We start from the raw sequence: 18,987 nt of genomic DNA on the forward strand, positions 1-18,987 counted from the left end.
ACCTTTGAACAACATGGGGGTTAGGAACCCTGACCTCTCACTCAGTCAAAAATCTGCATGTAACTATTGACTTCCCTAGAACTTTACTAATAGCCTACTATTGGCTGTAACCTGATAACATGAGCAGTCAATTAATACATATATTGTATGTTATATGATTCACATACTGTATTCTTAGAATAAGGTAAGCTAGAGAGAAGAAAATGTTATTAAGGAAATCATAAGAGAAAATACATTTATAGTACTGTACTGTATTTATTTTAAAAATCCAAGTGTAAGTAGATCTGTGTTCAAAGCTGTGTTGTTCAAGGACCTACTGTGTGTATGTATGTGTGTATATAATATATATAATATATACATAATATATGTAAATATACATTTATAAACCTATAATATAGATTTATATATAAATGAAATCAGCACTCAGTTAATATTTGGTGAATTAATACCATCTAACAGAGTAAGCATATTATCTAGAATGTAATTAGCTTTATCATTGATTGTTCTATATTTTGGGTGATACATTGCTGTTAATAAATGGAGACAAGAGTCTCAGGTTCAGTGTAGACTTGTATGGATGACATGGCTCAGACCTAGATAGTAAAGTAAGAAACATTTATGGAGAACCACTATGTGCCATGTTCTGAGCTTGGCATTTTTCATGTGCCATTACTTATAAGTCTCTTTACAGCTCTTTTAAATTAAATACAGTAAGTTCTATTGTGCAGATGAGATAAATGAGCTCAGAAATGCTAAGCAAATTACCCAAATCACACAGCTAGTAAGTTGGTGGTAAAGGTAGGATTCTAATCCTACACCACTTTTAAGCAGAAAATAAAAATAATAACATGAGGAAAAGAAAAAGATGGGATATGCAAGGAAAGTGATTTTATTTATTGAATAAATCATTGACAAAACAGGTTTATAATTCCAGTATGGTTTGATATGTTTTAGAATCAGCTTTGAGGTAGATATTCAGACTACATACTGTCCACTTTTTAAAGTTTATAAATTTTTTGAGAGAGGGTGCACAAGCAGGGAAGGGAAAGAGAGAGAGGGAGAGAGAAAATCCCAAAGAGGCTCCACACCATCAGCACAGAGCCTGATGTGGGGCTCAAACTCATAATCCACGAAATCATGACCTGAGTGGACATCAAGAGTCGGACACTTAACTGAGTCACCCAGGTGCCCCTCAACTGTCCATTTTTAATCCTGTGAAGAAGGCCATTGTACATGTCAGTAGTAGACTCAAGCATTAGCAGAGATGGAAAGCCACTTAGAAGACCATTTGGTTCAACTTCCTTGGTTAACAGCTAAGATACTTCAGGTGGAGTGACAGGCTCAGTGTCTCACAGGCAATTAGCAGCATAAGCAGCTGGGATTCCTGTGGACCCCACATTTCTCCCCTACAGCATGAAGAATAGCCAACTGGGACACCACAGTTTTAAATCCATCCATTTAGATGCATGTGAATTCTAGTTCATTTTAAATATTCCAATTCCTACTTTAGCATCTGAACCTAAAAAGAATATTAAAGTGATTCTTAAAATTCTTTGGGAAGATACAATAAATAATAATATTCTCTAGTGGAAAACAGAGTTTATCTCTAGGAACTTCTATTTTTAAAACAACCCAAATTCTGGTATTGTTGTATGCTGTCAAAATGAGAACAAAATTTAAATATTGTCTGGGTGGGAACAGACTTTTAAAGAGAAAGTGTTGTTTTTCTTCATGCAGAGAGGAATTAAAGGGACCTTTATTTTTTTTTTTTAAATTTTTTTTTTTCAACGTTTTTTATTTTATTTTTGGGACAGAGAGAGACAGAGCATGAACGGGGGAGGTGCAGAGAGAGGGAGACACAGAATCGGAAACAGGCTCCAGCCTCCGAGCCATCAGCCCAGAGCCTGACGCGGGGCTCAAACTCACGGACCGCGAGATCGTGACCTGGCTGAAGTCGGATGCTTAACCGACTGCGCCACCCAGGCGCCCCTAAAGGGACCTTTAAACTTTTTGTTGTTGTTAGATTGCATTCCTTCACCAAATACTTAAGAGTATCAAATAACAATAATAGCAGGAATCCTTCTTTCCTTACATATTTTGTGGTACTAATTACAGCACTGAGTTCTTGATAGTCATGGATTAGTGGTGCCTCTTCATACGCTCAGTATATAATATGACTTTATGACAACAGTCACTGATGTTATGTCAGCTAGTACTGATGACCAATTGAGGTAGGAGATGGATCTTGACTATTCCAATGTTTGTGTTGTTTCCAACCACGAAAAGCATGGTATGCACTTTTTTTTTCATCTTTTTTTTTTTTTTTTTACCATTTATTTATTTTTTGACAGAGAGAGACAGAGCATGAGCAGGGGAGGGGCAGAGAGAGAGGGAGACACAGAATCCAAAGCAGACTCCAGGCTCTGAGCTGTCAGCACAGAGCCCGACTCGGGGCTCAAACTTACAAACCTTGAGATCATGACCTGAGCCGAAGTCGGATGCTTAACCGACTGAGCCACCCAGGTGCCCCGGTATGCACTTTCTTAGTTGTATCATCAGTAATGCGAAGTCCAAAGGCTTACAGTTTCTTTCACAGTGAACACCAGAAGTTCATCGTTAATAGCACTCTCTATTATCAGACTGCCAAGTGTGAGGCAGCATGATGGACCTATACTTAAAAAAAACAAACCTGGACCATCTAGCTATAGCATAGGACAAAGCCATATCATGGACCCTGGGAAGTCTTGTCAATGTGAGTTACAGAAGACAGTTATAATGTGAAAAGCACATTATCCGCTGCCTCAGAAACATTGCGTTATTACAAACATCACAAAACAGCCGAAGATACCAGACCTGGGGAATCGCAAACTTTTCTACCTAAACTTCCAAATGTGCCAAACATCATTTTGGGAGCAAGGATGGCAATGGCAGTGTGCAAAGGAGGGAAGTACTAAAAGTAAAGACAAAGAAGGATGGAAGTACACAATTCTAAGTGATTTTATAGCAGATACTTAGCCCAAGTCAGCAAATAAATTGCCAACTGACAAGAAATTGGCATACAAACTAAGCAAATTTCTCAAGCCAAATGTCCAGAAATAAAGGAATGCTTTTGAGACCGAATAGGCAACAAAACCACAAGAAGCCACAAGTTGGCTGGATATTGTAAGGCCTAGAAGGCCCAGCAAAAATTTACTTGCTCTAACGTATAGCGGGTGAAGCACAGCTTCCGGAAGATAATATTGAAGTCAACAATGATGGAGCAATTGATGTTAATAAAATACTATGTTGCAAAATCAATTTGGGATTTAAGGGACCAACATTGCAATCTCAGGGATTTTGTTCCATATAAACCATCTGGTGGAAAAGTCCTGGTGAAACACGTGGTGATGACAGGAATCTCTATAAAAATCCACAAATATGATGGCCAACACATACTCAGGCCTCAAAGCACACTTACACAAACACAAGGGAGATGGTGTATGCCATGATAACACAGATATTTTACTGATATCCGGTATGGGAAAATCAGCACATTTCATGTGTAGGAAATTAGTCACTAATATTGGTGACATAGGGATGTTATCTGATCAGTGTGATATCCTTGCCATTCAGAGTACTGAGGCATTGTTTAAACCCTTAGGCAGAAATTCCAAGAATAACACTGTGATTGAATTTTCATGAATACAATCAGGGAAATGGTCTGTTAAGTGCTGAAAGACATTGCAAATTTGGCTATCAAGATGTTAATAAACACCTTTGCTTATTGCAGAGAAAAATGATTGAGAGTGTGGGGTGGTTAGTCAAGTTACTGAATGCATTTTAAACACTTACAATATGTCAGCTCCCTTGCTAGGTAAAACACAGTGCCTTCTTCTCTAGTGAAGCATCTTACATTTAAAATATAATTATTTTGATAGCATCTACACATACTACCTCAAATAAACATGCTTTCTAGGTACCAATGGTTGATATGACAAATTTTTATATAGCTTTCAAAGATATTGATTCTGGATTCACACTGATTTAAAGAATTGGGGAGATGTTCAATCTATGATGTTATCAAAATAACAATTAAAAACTGAATCTTGGTTCCAAATTACACACATTGTTTTGGATATTAGACCTTTGGCTGGCAATTTGAAAAATGCACTGCAAATACTAAAGTGGTGATAACTTACTTTGGTCTGACCTTCCCAGATCCTACCTGGATTCCAAACATTACCTAATGGCTCTTCACGCAAGTTATGGGTAATGTGGGAATTAGCTGTCATGATGCTACCAGCAAAAGGTAAGTAATTACTCTGTTTGGTAAAAGACGATGTTGCTTTTGTAAAATCGATCAAACATTTGTATAAAGTTGTGTTGAGATCGGTATCAAAATAAGCATAGATTTCACTCAGGTAGTTGCTACTCTGATAAGCTTCAGTTACCACATTAGGAAAGCTGGTAAGTTTCAAATGTGTTGATTGCACATGTAGAAGGACCAAACAAGATTCCTTTCACATCCACGCTCTCAACATATAACTCTGGGGTTACAGACCCTGGAAGATAATTAAGTTACTCTCCTTTATATGCCTATGTTGTTTCCGGTTCACTTGTAATCACTCTCTGAGAAGAGAAATAGACACTAAATATTTAAAGGTAATGGAAATTTAGCCAGAACATCTACTTATATGAACACTGCATGGGAAAGTTTTTCTCTAGTTGCTCTGTGGTACCAGTGTCTGTGACTGAACATCCCACTGAGAAATACAGAGTCCCAAAGGGTAAAATTAAGGGTAGAGAACATCTGACCTCAATCATGGGCGTCAGGATAAGAAATGCATAACACATGGTCAGTGATCCCAAGGTTACTGCAGACAGAGGATGGCAGCTGTTCAGTTGGACATCTGGATCTCAGTGGCTCCAGAACTGGATTGTTCTCACATGAGATCTGTCTATGAGAAGCTCAGCCCATCTTCGGTAACGGTTCTGAGAATTTGAATCTAAGCTTTATGTAGTGCCCAACAAATGGTGAATTTTCACATATTCACAAGATCCTTGTTTGTGGAAAGTAAACGTTGCCCAAAAGCAAAATATGAAAACAAGGATCATTTTGATGGTGTATGGCTGTGTCCAAACTGATACTTCACCTTTAGTGTTTACACTCAAAAGAGATCAAGGATAATGTAAGGGTCTTGGCTGTCTTCCTATATTATTCGATGTGATCTAAATACATACAATTTTTCACCTGCTTTCTTAAAAAAGTTCAATTTCATTCCCTTTTCTGAGAAGGGAAACAAATAGCAAAATGTTGATGGGAAATGAAAGTTTAGCATATGCAAGTCTGGGTGAGTATGTAAGTTTAGTTGTATCAATTTCAAATGGTGTATTATGTAACTATTATAATTGGTAACTAGGAATTATGAAATATTTGTATATTTAAACATATACACCCAGCTAATCAAATTTATCAGTGAACCAAATAAAGGAATTATATTTAAATTCTTAAAAATTACAAGGTTAAGATTGGCAATACATACAGAAGACTTTTCTGACCAATTAAACAAGATATAATAGGTTCACATTGCATGAATGAATTTAAAAAAATAGATACACATTTGAATTGATGGAAATAATTTCTTGGGTGGAAGGCCACCAATGCAGAGTAACTTATGAATGTTAAATATGTTGTAGGCACAGTCCCTGTTCAACAGTGGAAAGTTTTTCTAAACAGATCACAAAAGGTATAATAAACTGCATTTGTATATTTATGTAAGCTTCTTTTTTTTTAATTATCTATATGATTAGTTGGTAAAAAGTCTAAACCATAAAAGAATTGAAGATATTTTATTATCATTTTCATTGTTTTTTTAAAAAGAAAGAGTGTATGTGCACAAGCAGGGGAGGGGCAGAGGGAGGAGAGAGAGAATCTCAAGCAGTATCCACTCCCAGAGTAGAGCCTGACATGGGGCTTGATCCCATGACTGTGAGATCATGACCTGAGCAGAAATCAAGAGCTGGACACTCAACTGACTGAGCCACCCAGGTGCCCCTAATTGATATTTTAAACACAGTTTAAAGGGTTATGCTGTTTGCTTAATTTACTTGATATTGCTATTTATTGTAAGAACTGTACATTTCAGTTGCTGCAATTAGCTGGAGTGGGGGCTTTGCAAAGACTCTGATATGGGGCCTATCCACTGTAGTTGCTCAATAAATAATCACTCTTTCAGAAAAACTTTCCTTAATGTAAGACATACTGTAATATTTAAATCAATTGCTCAGAAATTGAGAAGTTCTTGAGAAGATTTAGTTAACATATTTTACAATTGGGAGAATACTGTGTAGATTTCAATTTAGTCCATTCCTAAGCAAATGAGAAGGGGAAGCAACTCAATTTCAAACAAATATTTCAAATTATCAGTCATATATAATAGGGGGAGAGGTACAACATGTAAGATAAAAGGCCAAGACAAATTACATATGGCCATTGTTAGTCTTCCAAGGACTGAGAGATGGAATGATACATTAAATCCCACATCTCAGTCGTAGACAGTGAGGGAAAGATGGATGAGACTTAACAGTGGTCATTACACCAAAATCTTTTTATTTATTTTTTTTTTTAAATTTTTTTCAACGTTTTTTATTTATTTTTGGGACAGAGAGAGACAGAGCATGAACGGGGGAGGGACAGAGAGAGAGGGAGACACAGAATCGGAAACAGGCTCCAGGCTCCGAGCCATCAGCCCAGAGCCTGACGCGGGGCTCGAACTCCCAGACCGCGAGATCGTGACCTGGCTGAAGTCGGACGCCTAACCGACTGCGCCACCCAGGCGCCCCAACCAAAATCTTTTTAAAGATGACAATGTCAGAGTCTGGAAATGTTATTCTGAAACACAGTGTGGATGGCTGTGAGCTGCTGGTATAGACAAAACAAAACTGCATGTGAAATGGTAACATAGAACCAATGTCCCAAATCCGGGTGCTTCCAAGTAACCTGGGAGGATGGAAAGAAAGGGAGGGAGGATGGGAGGATGGGAGGATCAGAACTCAGCCCTAAAGAAGTTCACACCCTTTTCATAATCTAATACTAGTTCTACTCTTGAAACCAGTGAGAGGAATACACCTATTCCCGACCTGAGAATTTGTAGTTAACCAGCTCTCAGGTGCTGTTGCCACTGCTGGCTTGAGAACCACATTTTGAGAACCAGGGGTTGAAGGAATACTGGACAAAAGGGTACGTATCTTACAGAAAACTATGATTTGTTCTCAATGGAATCTAATCAGTAGGTTTACATGCAGTTAAAATTAAAAAAATGAGCAATGACCACCACTGTTAATTTGCAACAGTCAAACTAACCTCACAAAAGCCTTCTCCAATGGAAAAAATGGGAAAGTCTTTCCACGGTACACATTGGCTTTATTGGCTGTGGTCTTAGTCAAAGCACAGAATGAACCTTGGCCAGCAGCATGAGGTCTCTCAAGCTTGCAGCTGTTGGGAGGAGACTGCTCTGCCAGTGACTCTGGGCAGGAAGTGCCTCGTTAGAACTGATGCATCTATTTTATTCTGCTCAGAAGAAAAAAAAAAGCCAAACTCACTAGGTCTCTCCAAACATCTTTTAAACTGCCCAACCTCCCCAAAGCCACCATATTAGATGGCTTTACTGCCATGGCTGCCTGATTTCTGGTAACTGACAGCTGAGGTTCAGTATGATGGGAAGTTTTCAGAATGCTAAGCCATAAATCAAGCCTGTATCTTCACTCACGGTGGGCTTAACGACAGCATAAATAAAATGAAAATCCCAAATGACAGACAAGCACAGGGCACTCGGACTGAAAAATATCTGAAAGGAGGACACTTTCCATCCAGATCCAAACTGCCAGAAAGCAGTCCACAAAGAACATTAAAGATTAGTGCAACGTGCCTCAGAAAGGGGACTTAATAGGGCACAAGTTCACAGCACTTCTCCACTTTGCACAACGCCGCTTTCCAGGACCCTGCATCAGATAAAGGATGCAGTGCTACCGCAGTTCTTTCTCTCAAGTAAACAGTTTAAAATGTGTGTTGTTGAAGGCAACCCAGCTTCCTCTGTGTTCATATCATTTTACAGAACTCCTGCCATCCTTCATTCCCTTATCCAGCTAAGTGCTCAGCAATAATGGACAAACAAAATCTAAACTAGCATTACCACTACCCTAGGGATAACACTGAATACGAGTTATGCAGTATGATCTGATAATAGCTGGCTTCAAGTGCTGGCAAAAAAACAAACAAACAAAAAAAAAAAACAAAAAAAAAACCACAACCAAAAACCAAAAAAACCAAACCAAAACAAAACACCAAACCCTTATAAAGGGGATATATTAGAAACTTAGATTTTAAATTCTATGTGCAATGTGACATATTTTGGGAATTGCTCTTTCGGCTTTCAGGTAAAAGTTAGGTGACATAAATAGGTTCTTCTGATATATGAAGTACATATAAATACTGCTCTGAAAAAAAAGCTGTGCACAATCACAAAAGGATGAAGAGGAACCATCTTGTTTTACCAAAAGAAGCATTTTTACCCCTGGTTAACAGACCAGCCTACTTCATTAGGAAAAAAATGATCAGTTAATTACTAATCTCACTAACTCTTTATGGTTGCCATTATTCTGATGTCTTGAAATGCAGGCACAGGACCAGCATTACTCCAGTCCACAGGCTGGCCCAAGTAAAGGACATAAAGGTGCTTCCAAAGATTCTTGAGGAAATGACTATGGATTCCAGAGAAAGAAATCAGAGAGAGAGAGAGAGAGAGAGAGAGAGAGAGAGAGAGACAGACAGCCAGACAGACATATAATTGGAGGAAATATTTCCAATTGAAATAGAGTATTTCAAGAACAAAGGGAGATGCACTGTCTCAAAGTAAAGATTTTCATCTTGTTGGCCAAGTGTTTTAAAAGCCATTTGAGCTCTTGGTGGCTTCAAATGATTCAAAAATACAACTGACTCTAAAATGGAAAATTTGTAAGAAAATAAAAACAAACAAAAGGAAACTGTAATTTGATGGAAAACCTGATACTATAAAATTTAGACTTGTCCTTTTTCTTTTTTTTTAAGTAAGCTTCATACCCAGCACAAAGCCCAACATGGGACTTGAACTCACCACCCTGAGATCAAGACCTGAGCTGAGATCAAGGGTCAGATACTTAACCAACTAAGCCACCCAGATGCCCCAGGACTTGTTAATTAAAACAACAACAACAACAAAAAAAAACAAAACAAAAAAAAAACATTTTAAGAAAATATTAAATCACTGTCAATTAGTGACTAATGAGCATATAATATTATCCTCCTTTCCCTCAGAATAAGATATTTTCTTACTTTTAAATTATTACATCTGAACTGTTGGTAGTTTAATATCCACTAATTTTGTTTAAAAAAATATTGCTTCAAACCAGTATTCTGATCTTTTATACTGCTGACACAAAGCTCCAATATTTAAGGATAAATTGTTAACTTTTTAAAATTTAAATAATGCCAGTCAAAATGCTTTACTAAAGAATGAAAAATGAGGTTGTCAAATCATGGGGATCTATGGAAAGATGACAGAAGATAGTCTGGGCATGAACATCCAGCATCTGCCAGTTTGAGGAAGAGCATTCATTCTGGAATGGCAATTGAGTGACTTCAATGCCTTAAAACATAGCAAGTTATCATTAGAATTGCAGGTGATTAATGTATGGCTCTTATTTTAGTATAGAATTCTTTTCATGTTCTCATCTATATGCTCAATGGCATAAGACTCTACATTTTGACAGGTGGAGGTCATCAGACTACATATTGTTTTGACTATCCTCCTGAAAGGCAACTAACATGCTGTTATGTTCAGAAATCCAGTATCCTCCTGCAGAGAACAAGGCAACAAGTTCTCATCCACAATTGTCACATGGCTTTGTACCATGTCAGAGTCAAGCTGTGTTACAGAAGATACCCAGCCACAGAAGTTTTCCTAGCCTTTCAACTCTGAGTAGTCAGCCACTTGCCATTTAAATCCTTTTGCAGTTGGTGGCCCTGGAAGACATGCAGGTGCTCCAAACCCCTGACAGTCTGCCCGTTGTAGTAGGTTGTAGTAATTAGACTTCAAAGATCAACAGTTGAGGCTGACCTGGTGGAACACGAGGAATGACCTGAGTTGGGTTTGGATTTAGGTAGGATGTGGGCCATAGGTGTGGATAAAGCAGGAGAAGCTAAACTGGGGGCAGATGAGGTTAGAACTGGAAGGTTGGTTTGGTTTCACCAGAGCAGAAAAAATTGGTTTACTTTGTTACTAATCAAAAGCAAGGGAGACTTCTCTGAAATTTGTTTGGGGGCTTGGAATCTAAAAGTTCTGTTTCTAGATGTAAGCATTTCTCCTAGCCTTAAATTAGATGTGTCGTGTTTTGTACGGAAATGAAACTAAATGGAATCTTTCATGGTTTAAATTTCTTTCCTCAAATAGGGATAAGCTGATGTTTTTATTGCTAAACATTTGAGAACTTAAAAGTTGAAAGATGTAACTATTTTTATATCATACTTTGGTGCATGAAATGCCTTTATATACAAACTTTCCCAAATTTTCTTTCCAGCTTAAGGTTCATGGTAGTTTTGATCCAAGAAAACCAGATGCCTTCGTGAGGACAGCTTCCTCATTTGAAGGCCATGAACATCACAAATTTCTTTCTTTTTTAAAAAAAATAAATTAAGAGGAAATACCGGGATAGTTTGTTTGAGGAGGGGGTGTAAGAATCTTGGAAAAGGAATAATTTACTCAATGATCATTCCTATTCTTGGCTATTAAATGATGTATAGTTGGGTTTATAGTACAAAACCTGAGTAAAACAATTTGAGATTCCTAACCCTTTCCTAAAAAGGGTCTGGCTAAGTAAATATACCCATCTAATTATGTGTAAGAATTTGGCTCCATTTAAAACAATATTTGCTATTTTAATACACATTAAAGAAAATGTAACAATTACTATGAGTGTAAATACACCTTACATATACCACTGACCAGAGCCTCAAAAACCTTAGCTGAAAAGATGAAAATGAAAAAAAAAAAAAATAGGCTTGTTTTCTTAGCTAAGTAGGTAGGCACTTCTAATCTATGTAACCTTTAAATTCAAATGCCTTATGTGTACTTTTTTGTTAAGTTATAGAATTTATATCTTTTATTAGTAAAGATATGTAAACTGTAACAATAAGAAGAAAAGCCGGTGATTCTGGGAAACTGGATGCATAAGATGTTATGTAACCAACCGGTTTCCAACCTTTAAATCAGACACTAGTCAAGGAAATAATAATAACCTTAGCCAATGGGAAAAACATCCAGCCAGATTTCTCCCAGCTGTGTTTCTCCCTTCTGTGGCCTTCAGTAACTTCAATGGAAGTTTAGTGTGTTTAGGGAGAAAGATGGCCAGAAGAATCAAAATTATTAAACCAAAAAGGTCAATCTTCAAATTAAGTCTTGGACCAGGCTCACTGCAAGAATAAGGTTGATCCCTTCCAATGTCCCAGTACTATAAGCAATATGGCTGACCAACCACAACTCAAATGGGGCTGATATCACAGGTTATTCTGCCAAAGGGGTGAGTGAAGGAAAAACAGTTGCTGGCTTTGAAATGTACAAATCAAGCTATTAGTGTTTCCTTAGCATTCCTTTTGATTTCCAACTTGAGCTTACAGTGACTGACTGCAAGAGATAGGAAAAAATCCTCTGAGAAGACAGGTCCTTGGATTCAATTCCATATAAACAGAGGGCCAAGGAATTTTGACAAAATTTTTGCTCACAAAAAGTTGACTTTGCCTTTGAAGTTCTTGTGTGTTCCATATTTAAAGTCAGACACCTTCATTCATCCAACAGTAGCACAAGGCCTTCAATAATATGATATAATGGCTTTATTTTTTTCAGATTAAAAAAGGTCTTTCATAAGGTCCCTCTCCATTCTGTTATAAAATCATCAGCTAATATGTTTTCAAGGATTTTCCAGGTAAATAACCTGTGTTACCTTCAACTTTCAGGTCTAACTGGCCTGGTGTAATTTTTTTAATGGCCACAGAGGTACTAAGGGTGGTTTAAATCAATTCCTACTAAAAAAGAATGGGGTGCATGGCATTCCTACTAACACATTAAGGGAAAAGTTATTTAACTCACTTTTATCCATAGGATTTAAATAAAATGTGTTAATATTGTCCCTTATTTTCTTCCCAGTTAGTCACTTAGATCCAAGGAGATAAAATATTATAGTATTGGTCAACACATCAATGAAAATATTGACATAATTTCTCAATACCCCCAGTATTACTATAGTGTAATATAGGTTCTGAGAAACACCAGGATTGTGAGCTGCTCCTTCAAAAAGGGCTACTCCCACTAAACCCCACAGTGCTCATTAGCACATTAACGGCTTGAAGTCCTGAGGTTAGACAAAACAAAACCAAACCTGTTTAATGTTGTCTAATGCAGAATTTCTCAAGCTAGCCTGAACACATCACTCCTTTTTCATGCAATTCCTAATGCCAAATAAACTTTGGGTCATGCATAGCCGTTTGTGTCTCTTTTTTCCCTCTTAGCGCAATGACTGCCCCATAGTAGGAACTCAATAAAAGATTTTTGTCATGAATAAATGGTAAAACTCATGGTTGTACTCTCAGAGCTTATGGAGATTGTATTATGTAATCTTTTGAGACAAAGATCTCTGTTCTCTGTGGTAGCCTTTCCAATCAAGTTCATAAACAAAGAGTGTCATTTGCTCTGGACATTCAAATATAGTAAGTTAGTAAGACATGGTGGTGGAAATAGAAGCATCTTCACAAATATGAGAATAAGCAAGTACACTTTAAAGAGCACAAATGTAATTACGAAGGCATTGCTTTATTGCCCTTGTCCCTAGGAAGAATTTTCCATCATGACCCAGTGGGATTTAGCTCCTGGATGTTTTACCTTTCATTAGCATCATTAGAAATCTTTCTCCACTGGTAGATTAGCATGTAAAGAGCATAAGTTCTTAAAAACACTTTGATGTCAAAGAAGGCTGAGATGCTGAAGTAGATAGTACCGAATCATGAGAGAACTCTTGTGGAGTAAATCTCATGACACAGGACTCTGGGAACTTTGAGTCTGGTGAGAGTAAAACCAATGATGGTCCAGAATATGACAAAGTGATTGCAGTGAGACATCTGGCCACAAAAAGATAAATAAATAAGTTGTGCTATGAATTCTTTACAGTGTTCTACAATTCAGGTATCACTTGTAAATTCTTTATTGCTATTAAAAATGGATGATTGGGAATAAAATTTTAAGATACTGCATGTACTAACAGACTGCTGGGATGATGAATGTAACAATCCTGAGCGTTTATAAAGCAGACCGTCTGGTATTATATATGCATATCTCCATGACATGTTATAACACATGATAATTTATTAGGGAGCAAGCATTTTTAAAAATCGATTGTATATAAACACTCCCTGAGTCGAAAGTGCTGACAACTTCTGCCTCGAGGGGAACTCATTTCCCTCCTGTTTGGCCAGTAATTATTAAAACATCCCAATTATATATCCAAATTTTGGTTCAAAAACTGGCTGACCATGCCTGAAAAAGGAAAATGCAAAGTGAAAAATATCTGTTTCTCGGCTGGTATAAGTTGCCAATAAGTTAGTTGTATGCCATTCATGAGCTGATATTACTTGGATTAGTTTAACTTCTATAATTTCCAAAGACCAAGTATAGTGTTATTTTAGTCAGTGTTTGGCAATGCTAAAGAGCAGAAGCTGTAGATACGTCTGCTTGATAATCCAGGCCAGACTGCAACAAGGACAGATATGCTATTATTTGTGAAACACTCATGTAGAACAACGAATTACATTTTGCTTTTTTTGCTTTCATATTCCTCCTTTTTAGACTGTGGACTTGTCCCATCCATTGGTAAACTGCTGGCATCTTCCTTGATTGAAGGTGAATCTGGAGTAACTGTTCTTTTGGTAAATGCTGGAAAGGCAAGAGAAAAGACAAAAATAAACCTAAATGAATAAAATCCTTGGGCTGACAAAATTGTAAGTAATCATTGTATCTGATCTAGTTTTTTGTAAACTTTACAAGGACTAACAGACCTTCAGTGTAGGAATAAACGTAATAAGTTCACTGTATTTTGGAAAACATTTATTCATATGATTTAATTTGGGAGGGATCTGAAGAGTATCTGAGAGTGGAAGATGTATGTTTGGTCAATATATAACAATACAAAGCACACACAGAATTTTGGAGGGAGAAACGTTAAGGGCCTTCTTTTTACAGAATCTTCTTTGTTACACAAACTGAGACTAGATCTGGAATCTAGGTATACTGTTTTCCTACTACCTACTTACCTCCCTTCTGAGCTCCAGATAGGCATGTCTAACTACGTAAGGGAAATCTGCCTGCCTGATTTCCAATCTCTGATACCTGCCCATTCCTTCTTTTCTCCTTCTTAGGAAGTGATATACTCCTCCCCTCCAACCCTGGTTTCTCAAACCTTAGTTCCCTCCTTCCTTTGTCCTGTCTGCTCTCCCCATCCAACTTAAGAGTAAATACTGAAGATTCTCCCTCCCAAATTCACCCTAGTTCTCAGGCTTCACACCACATCTCCATTACTATCGCCTCAGCCCAAGCTACCATTTTCTCTCTTCCCATTTTCACTGTATCCCCTTCCCCACACCACCACAACCAGAATTATCTTTCCAAAAGGTAAATCAGATTATGTCACTCTCCCACATAACCCATCACCTCCATCCTCCAACAGCCTCCCAGGAAACTGAGAATGAAATCCAAACATGGGACTGTGGCAAAAAGGCTCCCGTGGAACTTTACCTTTCCTTTCTCTCTCCCCCAGACCCCCTCACTCAATGCTCCAACTCTCTAGAAGACCATACCCCTTTTCTTCTCTGTGGCCTCATATTTATTGCTCCCTCTCTCAGGAAAACTCTTCCCACCCAATTTCAGCTCAGCTGGTTCTTGCCACTCAGGCTCCAGCTCAGCTGTAACCTCCTCGGAAAGGACTCTCCTAATCACTGATCTAAAGCAGTCCTGTTTTCCAGGCGCTTTCCTCTCATTTTACCTTCACAGCACCAATCACCATTTTAAATTGTTTACTTGCCACCACTGTTTCTTCTATGAGAGAGGTGACCATTTCTGTCTTGTTCACTACTGTATACCCCCCAAGCCAAACAGAGAGCCTCTTACATAACCTCTTAGTAAATATTGTTTGAAGAAGTGAATATACTTATGGGATCTTTAAGAGACAGTCAACTGGCAATTTTCTGGCTGCTTTCTAGACAGCGTCTACAGAGTACCCTGTACATCATTATAATCAGAACTCAGTTATTTAAAAATATCTGACACCTGACTAGTTAGTGAAAAGATTGTCTCACATACAAAAGTCACCATCACATAAAATGAACCTATAAAATGGAGAGACAAAAAAGTTGTGCTTCCATGAAATAAATTTTTTAATGGACAAGAAACTTTTTTTTACCTTTATCAGTACCCCCACATTTAAAAAAAATGTTTACTTATTTATTTTGAGAGAGAGAGAGCATTCAAGCAGGGGAGGGGTAGAGAGAGTGGGAGAGGGAGAATGCCAGGCAGGCTCCACACTCTCAGCACAGAGCTCGACGTGATGTGGGACTCCATCTCACAAACTGTGAGATCAACCCGAGCTAAAGTCGGTAGCTTAACAGACTGAGCCACCCAGGCACCCAGTAACCCCACATTGTTAATACCACAGATCTTTGGTATTTTATTCTGCAAGGCTGAGGACAGACTACATACGAGGCAGTTCACAGCCAGTGGATCCTGAAGTACAACACAGAAGTGAAAAGAGTGTGCTTTTCTTGCTGTAGATAAATTGTTTTTCATTGGAGGGACTTAAACTCCCACTAAAGGCATCTCAAAACGCAAACTGAGAATAATAACTTTTCTTTTCATAGCAATGTAAACTGAAGTAAGAAAGCGAGAGATAGTTCCTTTTAGCAACTTTCATTGATTTGCTTTTTTAAGAATATCAAGTTAAATTAATATGTAAGATTCACAACAAAATCCTGTAACATTCCCCCCCTCCCCCATGAAAAATCATAGTCCTTTCTTTGGGGTTTGTTTATTTTAATAAACATTATTTGTAACAGTTTTAGAATTCCAGAAAATTTGAAATCTGCATTTATTTTTAAAATTTAGTACCAACTCCACACACATTAGGCATTTTAATCCCAAAGCACTCGAGATTTCGAGAAATCATCAGATTACTATAGTCCTCCCTCAAATCCAGTCTAGTCCTGGCCCCAAGAGTAAGGGCCCTGTCTTGAGAGCTGTGTTCCTTTAGCCTAAAAGGAGCTATACATGGAGACTAGTGGTCAGTCACTACTTATAAAAAGTAAAAATGACAGTTTCAAAAGCTGGCATTATTAAGTCTCTCTTTCTAAGCCCCCACTGTCCTAGAGGCTGAAGGTAATGGAATCCAAGCCTTCTAAAAGAGTGTCCTGAACCACGGCCATCACTTGTAGCCAGCCAGGATAAATTTGGTAGTAATCATGGCTCTAAATAATGGATTTCTGTGTTCCTATTTCCAATGGTAATATAAACTTACAATTTATACATTTCTTCCCTTCTTCCTGGCAGAAGGAATCTACCTTTTCTTGAATTGACCTGAACTACACAAAGCTGACATAAATTACTACTTAAAACAAACTTTCATTAATGCTGGATCGTTTCAGAGACCACAAATTATGCAGTATTTTCCCATTTCCTTTGTTTTTTCCATGGTCAGTGATTCTATGCTTTAGTTTGGTCACAGTTTGACAGGGCACCTAAGTCAGCAGAACGAATGCCTTAGCATCTACGGCATAGACAAAAGGGCCTCATCCAGTACAAATCCCAACTTGAGTAAGAAGGAGCCTGTTCTGTGGGCTCATAAACTCATGTCTGCCTCAGCACCTACAGTTATTTACTCCTTACATCTCTATACAGGTCTAAACTGCTCTAAACTCCAACCCCCAGCTTTCATGTTCCATTTAGAAGTTAACAAGAAAATCGAATACTTGCTAGCCAGACATAAAAGCTGGGGTGTTCTCAGTAGCATTTTATTTTTACAAGATGCCTTTTTAGCCAAAGTGTACATACATCTATCAAACAGCACCAAAGGGCCACACAGGAAGACAGCAGCCTCTTACCTCCTCCCTCCCAGTCCCACAATCCTGCACCCCAGAGTCAACCACAATCAACTCTTTTAGCTTTATTTTCTGTATTTACTTCAATTTTTGTAAGAAAAAGCAGCTTATATTGCTATTTTCTGATTTATCATTTTTAGACTTATTCACACCCATCCACTTCCCTTCACCCCATCCTCCTTATATAGTTACATTTGAACTTCTAGTTGTGTCAGTAGTATTTATAATATCATGACTACGTAAACATGGCTCACACAAACCTAATAAGTATACTATGACAATGTTTCTTTTCTTGCCCATTTTTTCCCCCTGGAGTTATTATTTGACCTATGTTTTTATTTTTGTTTTTTTTTATTTGCTCTTTCTCTGAGACTATCATTAATTATTTCTAATTGCTCAATGAGATCTGCCATATGTCTTTCAGTAGTTTTTCTTCTAAGTGCTCAACTGAATCAAATAACCTAACAGTTTGTTTATTTCCTAAAGATTTTCCTGATGGGATCTTTCCTTTCTTCTATCAATCTGAGAGAACTGAACATGAGTGTCCAGATTAAAAGGGCCCACCCATCAAATAGCTAGAAAGGCAAATAAAGTAAGACCTGCAGGGAGGCAAATCATCACAAAACTCACTGGGGTTAAACAAGAGATCCTAAAAGGTCCCAGGGCTGGGGGTTGGGTGGTAGTGATGGTGGAGAAGATCGCTTCTGAGGAGTGGGGTCAAAAGAAAAAGACAATGTTTTTCAACAGCAATTTAGATTTTGGAAGAGAATACTACAATGACTTCAGAAGGAAAGGCATTTTCAACCCAGAATTTTATAGCTAGCCAAAGTCTCTTCAAGGGCGAATAGAAGAAATCTATTTTCTGAAGTACAAAGAATGAAAGCAGTTACCTCCCTTTTCTTTCTTTGATGTGCTAACCACAAAAGAAAGAACTGAGACAAACAGAGGAAGGCATGTGTTCTGAGAAACTTGGGCATCAGCACAAGAAGAGGGTGAAGAAAAATCTCAGGATGACAGTTGGGTGGGCCCTTCTAACCTTCCTACTCCAGGCTGTTGTTTTCTCCTCTCAAGACCCTCACTAACCAGGTACTATTCTTCTGGAATGGATTTTCTAAATATCTTTTCTTTCCTACAGTCCCATTCTTTTTCTTCTATTTTCTTTGTGGTTTCAACTTTGTTTTCCACCTTTCTGGTTTTTCATATTTTAAATTTCTTTTTGAGTGGGGGGAGAGGGGCAGAGGGAGACAGAGAGAATCTCAAGCAGGCTCCATGCTCAGTGCAAAGTCCAACGTGGGGCTCGACCCCACAACTCTGGCATTATGACCTAGCTGAAATCAAGAGTTAGATTCTCAACTGAGCCACCCAGGTGTCCCCATATTTTAAATTTCTGAGACCTCTTATATTGTGTTCCTTTTTCATAGCATCTTGTTCTTCTTTTTAATGGATGTAATATTTTCTATTTCTGAGGACATTAATGCTATTTTAAAAGACACATTCTGTTCTCTGTGTGATCAATTTATTATAGGCTCATTTTTCTCTTCGTTGGTCTTGAGATCTCTCCTCTTCAATTTTGGAGGTTTAAAAGGAGGTTAAAGAAAAATTATAGGACAATTTCTACAACTAAGCTGAAATTGTGCTATAAAAATGGAGAAGCATTCAGGGTGATCTAAAATACCACATTGTGAAAAACACAGAAATTTCAAAGTTCATCAGAAAAGTAAATAAGAAGAACTATGATTTCTAGAAATAAGTTCAATTCAACCACTGAAAGTTATTAACAATAA

At 37.8% G+C, this 18,987-nt stretch overlaps 1 protein-coding gene and 1 long non-coding RNA gene across 8 annotated transcripts in view; both read right to left on the reverse strand.

Annotated features, from left to right (window-relative positions):
• Positions 1-873: 873 nt before the first annotated feature.
• Positions 874-6,583, reverse strand: LOC131517586 (uncharacterized). Its single transcript, XR_009264663.1, has 2 exons — positions 2,000-6,583; positions 874-1,754 (listed from the first exon to the last, which is right to left on the reverse strand). It is a non-coding gene; the product is annotated as an uncharacterized LOC131517586 (long non-coding RNA).
• Positions 6,584-12,857: 6,274 nt separating this feature from the next.
• CEP128 (centrosomal protein 128) overlaps positions 12,858-18,987 on the reverse strand; it is a 385,845-nt gene continuing 379,715 nt past the window's right edge. For 6 of the 7 annotated variants that reach the window (XM_058739903.1, XM_058739906.1, XM_058739900.1 and 3 more), the window contains one exon: positions 12,858-13,994. In XM_058739903.1, the coding sequence (XP_058595886.1) occupies positions 13,867-13,994 (128 nt within the window). In that variant the 3' untranslated portion in view covers positions 12,858-13,866. The remainder of the gene's footprint in view (positions 13,995-18,987) is intronic. The other variant, XR_009264662.1, reaches the window with a different exon arrangement.

The sequence above is a fragment of the Neofelis nebulosa genome, chromosome 7 (genome assembly GCF_028018385.1).
Source record: "Neofelis nebulosa isolate mNeoNeb1 chromosome 7, mNeoNeb1.pri, whole genome shotgun sequence".
NCBI lineage: Eukaryota > Metazoa > Chordata > Mammalia > Carnivora > Felidae > Neofelis > Neofelis nebulosa.